The sequence below is a fragment of the Pelodiscus sinensis genome, chromosome 24 (genome assembly GCF_049634645.1).
Source record: "Pelodiscus sinensis isolate JC-2024 chromosome 24, ASM4963464v1, whole genome shotgun sequence".
NCBI lineage: Eukaryota > Metazoa > Chordata > Testudines > Trionychidae > Pelodiscus > Pelodiscus sinensis.
Genome location: NC_134734.1, coordinates 2933207 through 2946360, shown reverse-complemented (window position 1 = coordinate 2946360; position 13154 = coordinate 2933207). Strand labels below are relative to the sequence as shown.

Genomic DNA, 13154 nt, shown 5'->3' with positions numbered 1-13154 from the left:
CCTCGCTGTCCTTCGTTGGGGAGGGAGGGGGTATAGAACATGCTGTCAGATGTCTTAAAGGAGCAGGACTCCAATGCAGAAACTACAGAACCTAAACCGTTCAGAAAAGATCCATCTTCTGCTGGCGGTATCAGACTCAGATGATGCAACCTCTGTGCTTTGGGTTGTTATCAAGCAGAACCTGTCATCAGCATGGAACCACGTCCTCTGGAACAGTGGTCGAAGCAGAAAAGGGTATACTAATGTGTAGCAGATCTGGACCTTGTGACGCCAGCAAGAAAAGTACCATGCGAATGCCCATCCTCACTTTTAGGTGCCATTGTAGATAAGACACAGACAGCATTATCTCCTGTCAATATAACCAGACTGGTGTTTCTGAGCAATTGGCTGAACAAGAAGAAGGACTGAGTGGACTTGTGGGCTCTAAATTTTAACGGAGTTTCATTTCTGAATGCAGTTCCTTTCTGTACATCATTCTACATTTTTAACCTCGACTTTCTTGCTAGAGAGATTGCATTTTGGTGTATGAGCTGAACTGAAATATTCGACTTCTGTGGTTTTTTACAGTGGAAATATTTGTGATTTAAAATCACTATAAAGTGAGTATTGTAGACTTTGTATCCTGTGTTGTTACTGAAATCAATATAGATGAAAATGTAGAAAACATCCAAAATATTGAAAGAAACACTACTCTGTTGTTCAATAGTGCAATTCATCATGTCAATAATCAACAATTAATTTGTGTACCAGTTGCTAGACATTTAATAAAAGTGAGCATAATCTGATCTGTCAAAACGACTCTCTATACAACGTGTATCTATAGGTGTCAATATATAACAACACAACAATAAATATACATACAGATGAACCCACAGAGTTAGGTTTATAGCTACATACAAATATTGACCACCATCGATTAAGCATTTCTCCAAAGACTGAACACTTGCTCACATGTTAACATCTTGCTGTCTTTGTGTAACTGCGCCATCTGGTGGACATGAGACCAGAGGAAGGGCACATCTCTTATCTGCACATAGCCATGGGAAATTTGTTCTGACACAGCTAACAAGGAACACAGCCTGCACTCCTCTTCACAAGTATCCTACTGCTAACACCAGAATCAGCCAGTCCTCTACTCCAGAGCTGGATCAGAGTGATCGCCCCCGAAGGGAAAAGGCCCAGTGTCTCATTCACCCGGGTTAGAAAACCAAGAACTTGCCAAAATATTTAGCTCATGAAAAAGATTTTTTTAAATTGGAGGTAAAGCCAAAAATGAACATTTTCAACTGAAAAGCAGAAGAAAAAAATCTCTTGCAGTCAAACCAAACATACAGTTTTCTGAAAATTTCAGTGAAGCGAAAAGAAAAAAAACCAGTAATTTTGGGTTGAAACAAAAGAGAAATGGTTGTTTTTTTGGTGAACCAAATATTTGAAAAAATAGTGTGGGGTCAATCTGAAAATACAACTTGAAAATACTTTGGGGAAACTGGAAGGTGGGGTGGGGGCTGAAATTATATCATGTCATTATGAAAAGGTTCAGGGAACCAGAAAGTCAGAAATAAATTTGGTTTCTGTCAAGCATTTTAAACAGTTTTTAATTCAAAAGGTGAAGGGAAAACGTCAAACCATAGCACGGCATTGGATCAATAAAGTGAAACATTTCCTTTTTGGAAATCCCTAAAGGAAACGTTGGGGTTCCTGGTTTGTGGAATTTGGGGATTGTTTGTCGCCAAATGAACAACTGAGTGAAGTCAAGCGGGACTCACACAAAGTTTTGGTGTTGCTGATTTTGCACCACAAAAACGCTTCTGTGACACTTTGGCCCCGAGGTGGCTGGGAAGGGGCCTTAGAGCCGCTGGACTGGATGGCGTCTGGCAGGGGTCGGTGAGTAGGATCAGCTTGTCTGGTCTGTTCTAGAGGGTCTGGCCCTGCGCTCGCCATGGGGGTAGCTGGGCCCTTGCAGGCATCACAGAGCAAAGTCACAAGCATCAGGGCAACAAACAGATCATCTGCTAATCATAAAATAGGGCAGGCAGCGCCCATGTGCATCGTGGGCCATGGCTCTGATGGGGGGAGAGGGAGAGGCAAGATACTAGGCTAGATGGGCCCATAAATGTTTTGATCTCGAGGGGCCAGGAGTAGGCGGGATACCAGGCTAGATGGGCCCATTGTCCTCACCCCGGGCAGCAGTCCCCCAGCTGAGGTCTTGTTCCTCAGAGCGGTGAGATTCTGATTCCTTGTTGGCTCTTCGATGGCTGAGGATCTGCCGGAGCTACACACTGGACCTGTGCACTGGGGATCCTCTGCCCGCCGGCCTGTCCTTCCTCCTGCTTCCATGACAGCAGCAGGGTGTCCTGGGAGAGAAAGAGATTCCGGGGTATGTATGTGGCGCGTAGTGTGGACAGAGAGAGGTGGGTGTCTGGGGATGGCCCGTACAGGGCTGGGTTAGATCGTTGCTGGGGTAGGTGCGTAGATAGATGATAGGGAGGTGGCTAGGTAGGTGGGTGGATTGTTAGGCGGGTAGATCAGTGGGTGGGTAGATGGGTGAGCACGTAGGTGTGTAGGGAGCTGGGTGTTTGGGTAGAGGGGTGGGCTGATGGGTCGATAGGTCGGATGGGGCCAGCCGCGGATTTACCGTCTGTAATAGAGTCGGGTGAGGTAATAGGCCAGGAAGAATCCAGTCACCATGAAGATGAATTTGCAGCTGATTTCGGTCAGTGTCCGAGTGTGGTCACCTGTGGGAACAGGAACTCTCTGAGACTCTGGGACCCCTGCCCCGAGCCAGGCAGCCCCCACCTGGAGCTGGCTCACAGCCAGCAACTCCCAGGGCTGGGCTCTCACCTGTCTTCGGTGAGCTCAGCAGGGCGGCGTACATCCCGTGGAGGTTGGAGCCAAGGCAGAAGATCTGGGGTCCCCCGCCCCTACTCCCCGCCCAGGTTAGGGTGCTGACGGCCTCGTCCCCCTGGGCCCAGGAGCTGACATGCAGGGCCCCCCATGAGCCGTTCCCAGCCAAGGGCTGCTCGTCCACCTGCCACTGAAGCTGGGGTGGCGGCCAGGAGCGCAGGGAGCAGGTGCAGGTGATGTTGGGCCCCCGGTGCTGGCAGAATGACTTCTGGCCAGTCTTAGGCCGGGGGCCGTCTGGGGAGAACAGGAGACACAGCGACAATAGTCAGAGAGATTCCCAAGGGCAGGGAGTCCCATGGGTTAACCATATTAATACCCTGTTGCAGAGAGTCCTGCTGGTTAACCCTACTAGTAGCTTGTCGCAGGCTGTCCTACAGGCTTACTGCACCCACAGGGGATCTTGTGGGTAAACCCATCCAGCTACCTGTGGCAGGGAATCCCACGGGCTAACCCCATTCACACCCAGTTTCAGGGAGTCCCAGGGGTAAACCCCACCCAGGGTACGTCTACACTACAGCGCTAGTTCGAACTAACTTAGTTCGAATTAGTTAATTCGAACTAAGCTAGTTCGAACTAACGCGTCTAGAACTAAAAACTAGTTCGAACTAGCGTTTTGCTAGTTCGAACTAGCAAGTCCACATTGAGTGGACTCTGAACAGGGCTTAAGGATGGCCGGAAGCAGTGCCGGCAGGGCATCAGAGGAGGACTTAGAGCGTGGAGATGCTGTCTCAGGCTAGCCGAGGGCTGCGCTTAAAGGGTCCCGACCCCCACCCCGGACACACAGTTCTAAGGGGTGCCCCACTTGCAAAGAAGTTCTGGCTTGGAGTGCCCTGAGTGCCCACACTGGGCACATCACACCACTCGGCCATCAGCCCGGCTGCACTTGCCGCAGGCTGCCATCTGGGGAGAGGGGGTAATTGGGGGGCTGCAGGAGAGCTTCCACCCCCAGAAGCCCACAGAGCCAGCCCAGTCCTCCCCATCGGGGGCTCGTACCCCATTCCTCCCTCACCTCCTTCCACTTACCCCTCCCTAGCCCCCCTTCTTATTGATGTACAAAATAAAGATAACGTTTCTTCCAACATTGACTCTGTCTTTCTTGAAAAAAACTGGGGGAGACTGGGAAAAGGAGGTGGGAGAGGGGAAGAGAAAGGCTGGGAGAAGGGAGGGCAACTAACATGATCAGGGGTTGGGAACAGGTCCCAGATGAAGAAAGGCTACAGAGACTGGGACTGTTCAGCTTAGAAAAGAGGAGACGGAGGGGGGACAGGATAGAGGTCTCTAAAAGCAGGGGTTGGGTGGAGAGGGTGCATTCAGAAAAGTTCTTCCTGAGTTCCCATCAAGAAGGACTAGAGGACACCAAAGGAAAGGAATGGGTAGCAGGCTTGAAACTAGTAAGAGAAAGTTGTTGTTCTTGACAAAGCAAATAGTTAACCTGTGGAACTCCTTGCTGCAGGAGGCTGTGAAGGCTAGAACTAGAACAGAGTTTAAAGGGAAGTGAGATCAAGTCATGGAGGTTGGGTCCATGGAGTCCTATTAGCCAGAGGGTAGGAGTGGTGTCCCTGCCCAAAGTTTGTGGAAGGCTGGAGAGGGATGGCACGAGACAAATGGCTTGGTCATTGTCTTCGGTCCATCCCCTCCAGGGTCCCTAGGGTTGGCCGCTGTTGGCAGACAGGCTACTGGGCTAGATGGACCTTTGGTCTGACCCAGGACGGCCATTGTAAGCTCAGGGCTCAGTGTCGGGGGTCTCAGTGGACCCCCTTTATTTTCATGCACACCTGGTCCTTGGTGGCCAGGCTGGCAGCTCTCCTGCCCTAGACGGCCACTTTCCTGTGCCTAGTGCGGAGATCGTGGACGAGGTCCACGATGTCCGCACTAGCCCAGGAAGGTGCCCGCCTCTTGCGGTCCAGGGCAAGCTCCCGGGAGCCGCCAGCCTGGTCCCGGCAAGAGGGGGTGGGCTGGGGGGCATCGGGTGGGTGGCTCTGTGCCGTGCCAGGTGCAGGGTCTGCTAGCTGGGTGCTGGCAGGCTTGCACCTGGCACGGGCACCGTAGCCAGCCCGTGCCCCTTTAAGGGGTCCGGGGCCGGGAGGGGGGTATAGAGTTTCCCTGGTGTTGGCCAGAGTGGCCACCAGGGAAACCTGGGGAGGGCTAGCCTCCCACTAGTTCGAACTAAAGGGCTACACAGCCCTTAGTTCGAACTAGCTAGTTCGAACTAGGCGTTAGTCCTCGTAAAATGAGGTTTACCTAGTTCGAACTAAGCGCTCCGCTAGTTCGATTCAAATTCGAACTAGCGGAGCGCTAGTGTAGCACCTATTAAAGTTAGTTCGAACTAACGTCCGTTAGTTCGAACTAACTTTGTAGTGTAGACATACCCTCACACTCAATGAGCAGCTGGAACGTCCCATAGTCCGAGCTCTCCTCACTCTGGGCCCGGCACCGGTACAGGCCCCCGTCCTCGGCCGTCACGTTGGGCAGCTCCAGCCACAGCGGATTCTCCCTCCGACGGCGGGTGCCCTCGATGTCTTGGCCCCCCCGCTCCCAGCTCAGGTCGGCAAGCGAGCAGCTGGGGAGGGAGCAGAGGAACCGCAGGGAGTCGCCCACCTGGGCCGAGAGCTGGGAGCCGTTCGCCACCAGGGTGCCGGGGTCTGGGAACAGAAGAACACGGAGCCACTCGCACCCCAAGCCAGCCAGGTCCTGCCCGGGACCAGCTTGGGTCCGGAGCATCCTGGTGGGGAAAGGCCCCAGGTCCCAACCCCCGGATCAATGGTACCTGGGAACTGCTGGTGGCCGCTGCTGTTAGCTCGGGACACGGAGATTTGCGGAGACCTCAGTGGGGCTGAAAAACCACAGCCACGTGTTAGCGGGGGGCTCTCTCCAATCTAACTCCCCGTCCCACTCCCTGCAGCCGAGCCCCCCACTGACCCCCATCCCACTTCTTGCAGCCCAGCGCCCCCCTGCTACCCCCCCACCCCACTCCCTACAGCCCAGCACCCGACACTGACCCCCTGCCACACTCCTTGCAGCCCAATGCCCCCCCAGGTACCTCCCTGCCCCAATCCCTACAGCCCAGCACCCGACACTGATCCCCTGCCACACTCCCTGCACCCCAGCATCTCCCACTGACCTCTCCACCCTGCTTTCTGCAATTCAGCGCCCCCCACTGACTCCCCGCCCTGCTTCCTGCAGCCCAGAGCCCCAGAATGACCCCCTGCCCTGCAGCCCAGCGCCCTCTCGCTAACGCCCCCGCCCTTCTCCCTACGGCCCAGTGCCCCCACAAATCCCCCACCCTGGCCACTACCACCCAGTGCCCCCAGCACCTTACACTGCACGAGCACACGCAGAGACCTGCTGGCCGAGCCGTAGGGATTCTCCGCCCGGCACTGATACTCCCCAGTGTCCCCCGGGCTGAGATTCGGCAGCTCCAGCTGCCCGGCCCTTTCCTGGCTGGAGCTCAGGGACTTGTTCCCCTTGGCCCAGCTCAGGGTGGCCTGGGGGTTGCTCTCAGCGGCACAGCCCAGGCTCAGGGAGTCGCCCTCGCAGGGCTCCAGGGACATGACGTCGCCCTCGGCTCCCCATGTGAGCGGCTCTGGAAGAGACGAGCAGGCGGGTTTGACCCCACCAGAGATCCCTGCCCAGGAGCTGAGATGCAGCCACCTCTGGAGTGGGACATGGGACTGGTTATATGGGGACCTCCTCCCTGGAGCTGGGATGCAGCCACCTCTGGAGTGGGACATGGGACTGGTTATATGGGGACCCCCTCCCTGGAGCTGGGATGCAGCCACCTCTGGGGTGCTGCACAGTGTCGGTGCCTTTCCATGGCTGGAGTCCCTGTTGCAGAGATCGCTCCCCACCCTTTCTCCTCCCCACTGCCCAGCGCCCCCTAGTGCTGCCCCAGGCTGTGCAGATGGAGGGAGCCGGTCCCGCCCCCCCCCACCTCCCTGCCTGCTGTGTGATCTGGGCACAGATCAGCCTGGCCACGGGACACGTGGGGAGGCAGTCTTTGCCCCCGCCTCTTCTGCCTGAGGCTCCACCCCCACCTGACCCCAGAACCCCGCCCCCCACTGTGGATGCTGGCCCTGCTCCAGACCACTTGAGTGCCTGGTGCCCAGCGGGAGGTGGGCATGGGCTAACCCCAGTGCCAGGTGGCCATGGGGCAGGCAGCAGGGCCCTGTGGGCAGAGGGGGCCTCGGGTGCTGGCTGATTCCCAGACTCGTGGCCTCTCACCGGGGCGTCCGTTCTTGTTCATCGTGATGTTGGGGGGCCCGGGCGGGTCTGCAACACAAACCAGACAGGGATCAGGGAGCTGGGCAGTCTGGGAGGGGCTGCCAGGGAGCCTGGAGCCATTCACGGGGAGGGAGAGAGGGGGACCAGCCCCATCCTTATGAAGATGGGGAAAGTCTTTGAGAAATCACGGCCTGGAGACTGGCTGCCCCCAGAAGCAATGGGGAGAGGCTGGCACGGCAGGTCTGGCTGATTGACAGGTGTGGCTGGCCAATGAGGGAGTGAGGGGTTGGAGGAGAACCCCCCCCTTCACCCCGCCCGTGAGCTGGGCTTGCCTGGGTCAGACTGTGTGGGGCAGAGCTAAGGAGACAGCAGGGGCTGAGCTGGGGTAGGGCAGGGCCAGGCTAGGCAGGAATACAGCCCAGCAGCAGAGCCAGGCAGAGGCATGATCCCAGGGGCCAGAGAAGCAGCATGGGGGCTGGAGGTGGCGCAGCAGAGAGTGGAACTGGGGCTGGAGCCCCACAGTCAAAGCCCAGTTCAGGGCAAATCCACCAGCCAAGAGGCAGACTTGGAGGGGATCATAAGCCCAACGGGGGGGGGGGGGGGGGCGCTGGTACTGCCCTGCCCTCCTGTCACCCGCACTGGCCCTCTGACCCCCAATTTCCTGCACTGGCCCCCCATCCAGCCCCCCCAGCCCTGCACTCAGCCTCCCACCCTGCTCTGCCACCCCAGAGACGTTGCCTGTGAGTCTCCAGGCACAGAGCAGCTGGCGTCTTTCCAGCGAGTTTCCCCAGGTTTTATTCTCTTGTTCTGAAGTTGACCGTTGAATACTTGGCGTTGGCTTTGAGTGTGTGTAGCCCTCATGGGCAGGGAAGCGTCAGGATGTAAGAGCGGCTCCCGGTCGCCCCCGAGTGATGCTGGAATTTTCCCTAGTTCCAGGGTTCCCCAATTTCACCCAGTGGAACATCCCTGGGAGTGAGGACTCGGAGCCTTTCGCTAGCCCATTTCACCGGGGTGGTGGAGGAGCCAGGAAAGTTCCCCTCAGTAGCAGGACGGGTCCCTGCTCGTGCTCCCAGAGCCCCTGGCTGCGAGTTCGGCCAGGCAGGGACCATTCCCCACATGCGCAGCCTCGTGGGCAGCAAAGGGCAGCGACAGACCCACCTGCGCCCGGCCCAAGAGGCGCCCGACGTGACCCAGGGGCTGGGTTGGGGTGGCATTGGGAACCAGAACCCTGGGAAACCCAGCCCAAGGCACCAAACCAGCAGCCTGCTCCCCAGACACGTCCTGGGTCCTCTAACTTCTCCCCCAGCGCCAGCTCTGGTGAACGGCAGCCCCCACCAGAGATGCCGGACACCCCCCTTGTGGCTCCATGACCTCCCGCCTTGGTCCCTTTCTCCCAGGTCCCCCTTTGCTCCTGGATCCACCAGCCAGGCCTGTGTATTGTGCAGCATGGACACCATCTGCGTCCTGAGGGTGGCAGAAAGCAACACCCAGAGCAGCCTGATGCTGGTACCCGCTGGCCAGGCCTGGCAGGGTTCATCCAAGCTGCTGTCCAAGCTGCTGTCCAAGTCCTGTGGCAGAGGCTCAGGGCTGGGTACCTGGGTAGGGGTGGGGATCAGTGAAGGGGCTGGGTGCAGAGGTGGGTGGGAGGATCGGTGGAGGGGCCCGCGCAGGGCTGGGGACCGGTGGAGGGCCAAGGTCACTCACAGACAATGCGGAGCCGGAGGGTTGTGCGGGTAGACGGGCCCTGTTCTGGGCTGTAGGTGACGGTGCAGACTAGCTCTTTGCCATCGTCCCCCGGGCCGGGCGTGAAGCTGAGCGCGGAGCCGTGGGCCCAGGAGCCGTTCTCCAGCCGGGCGGAGACGTCCCTGGCCGTGTCGCTGAACGGCCCCGTCCAGGTGATGCGGGGCGGGGTCCCGCCGCAGCGCCCGGGGGCCGTGCAGGTCACGTTCACCGGCTCCCCAGCCAGCAGCTCCCCTGGGAGCCCCCGCACCGGCGAGGTCCGGATCTCTGGCTGCGCCGTCAGGTCTGCGACAGGGGAGAGAGTCACCGGGGGTTGTGAGGTCTGCTCCCCTGGGGACATCGGCCCCGACGTGCCCCAGGACAGGGGCTGGCTTGGCAGGGGCAGGGTAAATAGCAGGGGCTGCAGGGCGATTACCTGGCACGGAGATGCTGAGCTCAGTGCTGGTGTAATCGCTGTTGGTGTAACTGTATTTCATCGTCCCTTTCTCCATTCTAAAGAAATATCTCCCTGTGTCCGCCCTTCGGGCGTCGCTGATTTGCAGGGAGCAGTCGCCGCGCGCTGGATCCCCCGCCAGCCGGAACCGGCCCCGAGTGTCCGATGACACCGGCCGGCGGGGGTCACTGCTGGCCACGGGCGGGTCCGAGTTCGGATTTGCACCAGCCCTGAACCAGTGTCCGTAGAGCGGGGCCGACCGATCCCCAGCGAACCCGGCCGGGTAGGTGAAGGTGAAGCTGCAGGGGACCAGCGCGCACAGACCCGCCTGCACCGACACCCTCCGCGGCGCCGTCAGCTCGAATCCGGGCGGCTGCGACAGGGACCCTGCAGGGGGCGGAGACAACACAGGGAAGCCCCGCCCCTGCGCAGCGCTGATTGGCTGAGAGGCGGGGCGGGCCACGCCTCTCCCAACACGAGTGACGAGAGCGGAGTGCTCCAGCCCCGCCCCCAGAGCCGCCGCGACGCGGGCAGGAGTGGGGCTAGTGCTGGGGGCTCTGAGGCTGAGCTAGGCGTGGGCGGACTATGGGGCCGGGGGGGCGCTGGGGGCGGGGCTGGGGCTGGTATTGGGGGCTGGCCCTGGGGCTCTGGGGGTCTGATTGGGGGAGGCTCTAAGGGGTGGGGAGCTGGCACTGGGGGGGTTGTGTGCAGGGGACTCTGGGGTCAGCAGCTGGCACTGGGGGGCATGGAGAGGTGGAGGGCTCCAGGGGATAGGGCTGGCACTGAGGTGCATGGAGGGGTGGGAGGCTCCAGGGGGTAGGGCTGGCACTGGGGTGCATGGAGGGGTGGGGGGCTCCAGGGGGTAGGGCTGGCACTGGGGTGCATGGAGGGGTGGAGGGCTCCAGGGGGTAGTGCTGGTAGTGGGGTGCATGGAGGGGTGGAGGGCTCCAGGGGATAGGGCTGGCAGTGGGGTGCATGGAGGGGTGGAGGGCTCCAGGGGGCAGGGCTGGAACTGGGGTGCGTGGAGGGCTCCAGGGGGTGGGGCTGGCCCTGGGGGCTGTGCTTTTGGCAGACCGGTAATGTTTTATTTACATATTTGCATGTTCATGATTTGTATAATAAAATATGCAAATAGAATGTTATTAGCGTGCCAAAAGTTTGTGAATGGGTTTGCTGGTGCCCGGTATCAAAACGATCGGGAACCACGGCCCTGGGGAACAGAGTCTTGTCCCTCGAGCCCTGCCGGTGCCCCTCACTCCTGCCCTGCATCCCCTTCCAGCCCGGCCCCAGGTCCCCAACCCAATCTCACTCCATTTCCAGCCATTCACTAAACCCCCCTGCCCACCTTCCTTCCAGCTGGAGGTTCTGCCCCTCCCCCTGGCTGGGGCTTCAGGTGCTACTTACTTACCATTCCAGAGCATAGCGAGGATCAGGGCCCTTAGCATGGCCATGGGGGGGAAGGGGGGGGACTCCCTGCTCTCTGGGGGCGCCCCTGAGCTGTCAGCTCCCGGTCCCTGGTGTCCTGCTGTGCTTGGGCGTGGAGCTGTCCTGGACCTAGGGACAGACAGGGGGTGGGGGAGGGCAGTGTGAGAGCAGAGGCTGTTTGGGGGCACAGCTCTGCCTTGGGGCTGTTCTGGGACTGCTGGCAGTGCAGTGACCCCCACATATCCCCCAACGGTCCCCACAGATCATGGGCTATAAAAAAAATCCTTCAGTTGGCGAAACTCCGGAGACTTTCTCTGACTCACGATCTCGGCGGGACCCGGAGGTGGTGCAGGAAGTTGGTGGGCTGGCAATGTTGCTCAGGGCCTGCTTTGCTCCCGTTCCCCCAGACACCCCCCCCCCCACCAGGGGAGTGGGCAACTGTGACATGCCTTGGCAGTAGCTAGGTGGTCCTCAGCCCAGATCCCCCATAGCCCATGAACCAGCCCCCAACCGGTGCCTGCCCCTCCCAAACCTACCTCCTGCAGAAGTGCCACCCCCATTGGAGAAGAAACCTGGGGAGCTCCCTGCCCTCCTCGGCCCCTGACCCAACACCTCAAGTCTGGGCCTGGCTCAGGCTGGAGGGGCCCTGGCAGAGCTGTAGGGATCTGGGCTCGGAGGGGGCTGCGGGTCGGGATTGAGGGGCACCCAGTCTCTGCAGACCCACTCACCCCTGTCGCTGCAGCAAGGGGCCCAGCCCTGGCCTGCGACCCTGCAGCCGGGCTCCTCAGAGTCAGACGCCTTGGAGTCTGGTAAAGCAGAATGCACAGGAACCCGAAAGCAGAAGTGGGTGCTGGCGTCCGGAGAGCAAAGATGCTGTCTCAGAAACCTCAACACCAGCATCCGGCCAACTTCTCCTTCCTCTCGCCAGGCTGCCCGAAGCTTCCCTGCAATGGGGGCAGGTTGCAGCTTGCTTGTGGGGCTGGAAAGAGAACTGAGGAGTCCTGGCTCTCAGCCCCTCGACACCCCACTCACCCCCTGCTCTGGGACAGAACCCAGGAGTCCTGCCTCCTTCACCCACTCGAAGCCACAAGACCCTTCTCCCCTCCCAGAGGCAGGGTCAGAACCCAGGTATCCTGGCTCTGAGCTCCTGTGCGCCCCACTCTTTCCCCAGAGCAGTCCTGAATGCCTGTCTCCCCACTCTGACCACTAGACTCCACTTCCCTCCCAGAGCTGGGGATGGAGCCCAGGATTCCTTGCTCCCAGCTCCCTCCCACCCCTGCTCTCTTTATTAATGGCTTTTCCAGTAACCTCTTTTGCTTTTGTACATGCTGCAGACACCAATCACTCACCCTGAGCTGAGATGCCTCTGGGGCTGGGCAGCTGGAAACAGCCTCACAGCGACGCAGCCCAGAGGTTGGTCCACTTGGCACTGAGATGCGTCCGCGGCTGGGGTGTGGCAGCTGGGAACAGTGCACTGGAACAGTCAGGGCCAGGTGAGGATAGGTAGCTGGGTGTGTCTGGAGTCCAGCCTGGCAGGCAGCAGACATGGGTGTGAGGGCGAGGGCTGGGGTGAGATTTCAAGACAGGAAGGGGAAGTCTGTCTGTGAATCTGGCCTTAGGGCAGGGGTGGGCAAAAGGGCATCCGTGGGCAGGATCCGGCCTGCCAGGCGGGTTGATCTCAGCCAAGGAGGCCCTGCCGCTCCCCCAACCTCCAGGCCAATTAGGGTCTGGAGGTGGGGGAGCATGCAAAGCTTCTTCCTGCCGTGCCAAGAGCATGCGGCCATGTGCTGCTCGCGGGGCAGGAGGAGACGTCACGCACTCCTCCGCCCCCGAGGTCTGATTAGCTTGATTGGCCTGGGGGCGGGGGTGCTGCGCGAAGTTTCCTCCCCCCACCCTGTGAGGCGCCCGTGGCACTTCAAAGTGCCGTACGCTTGCGCAGGGTGGGAGAAGGGCGAAGGATGCTTCGTGCAGCTCCCCAGGCTCCGATTGGCCTGGGGGCAGGGGAGCGCGGGAAGCCTCCTCCCGCCCTGCAAGGAGCATGGAAGTACCGCGTGCTTCTGGTGGGGGTGGGGCTGGAGGAGGCTTTGCACGCTGCCTCGCCCCCAAGCCCTATTTAGCCTGGGAGTGCGGGAGCTGTGCGAAGCCTCTTCCCGTCCTGCCAGGAGCCTGGGTGCCTAGTGGGAAGAGGAAGGGGGGGCAAAGGGTTACTCGACTATTCAATTGACTGATATTTAACATCACTAGCCCAGAGCACTTTGGGATCTGGGGTTTGATTCTTTATGGGTGGTTATGCCTGAGCAGTGCTAGGGGCGCTGTGATGCAGGCAGCCGGTTGGGTGACTTATCAGGGGTGTCCCCACCTCATAGCCAGTGCCTGTGCTAGGGGGTGCAGTAGAGGGTCCTTTCCCCTCCAGATTGGTGTAGACCAGTGG

The 13154-nt window shown here is 59.4% G+C and overlaps 1 protein-coding gene across 2 annotated transcripts; it reads right to left on the bottom strand.

The window, feature by feature from the left end:
- Nucleotides 1-789: 789 nt before the first annotated feature.
- LOC142819619 (sialic acid-binding Ig-like lectin 13) lies at nucleotides 790-12210 on the bottom strand. 2 transcript variants are annotated; one of them, XM_075907876.1, is made up of 12 exons: nucleotides 12073-12210; nucleotides 11452-11667; nucleotides 10707-10852; nucleotides 9281-9685; nucleotides 8830-9150; nucleotides 7126-7173; nucleotides 6224-6487; nucleotides 5672-5737; nucleotides 5280-5546; nucleotides 2842-3138; nucleotides 2636-2735; nucleotides 790-2354 (listed from the first exon to the last, which is right to left on the bottom strand). In XM_075907876.1, the coding sequence occupies exons 3-12, from the start codon at nucleotides 10747-10749 to the stop codon at nucleotides 2273-2275; spliced, it is 1893 nt and encodes a 630-aa protein (XP_075763991.1). In that variant the 5' UTR covers nucleotides 10750-10852; nucleotides 11452-11667; nucleotides 12073-12210; the 3' UTR covers nucleotides 790-2272. The 2 variants fall into 2 exon arrangements, with proteins under 2 accessions (XP_075763991.1, XP_075763992.1); XM_075907877.1 differs by lacking the exon at nucleotides 2842-3138 and having other exon boundaries at nucleotides 12073-12207.
- Between the last annotated feature and the right edge of the window lie 944 nt (nucleotides 12211-13154).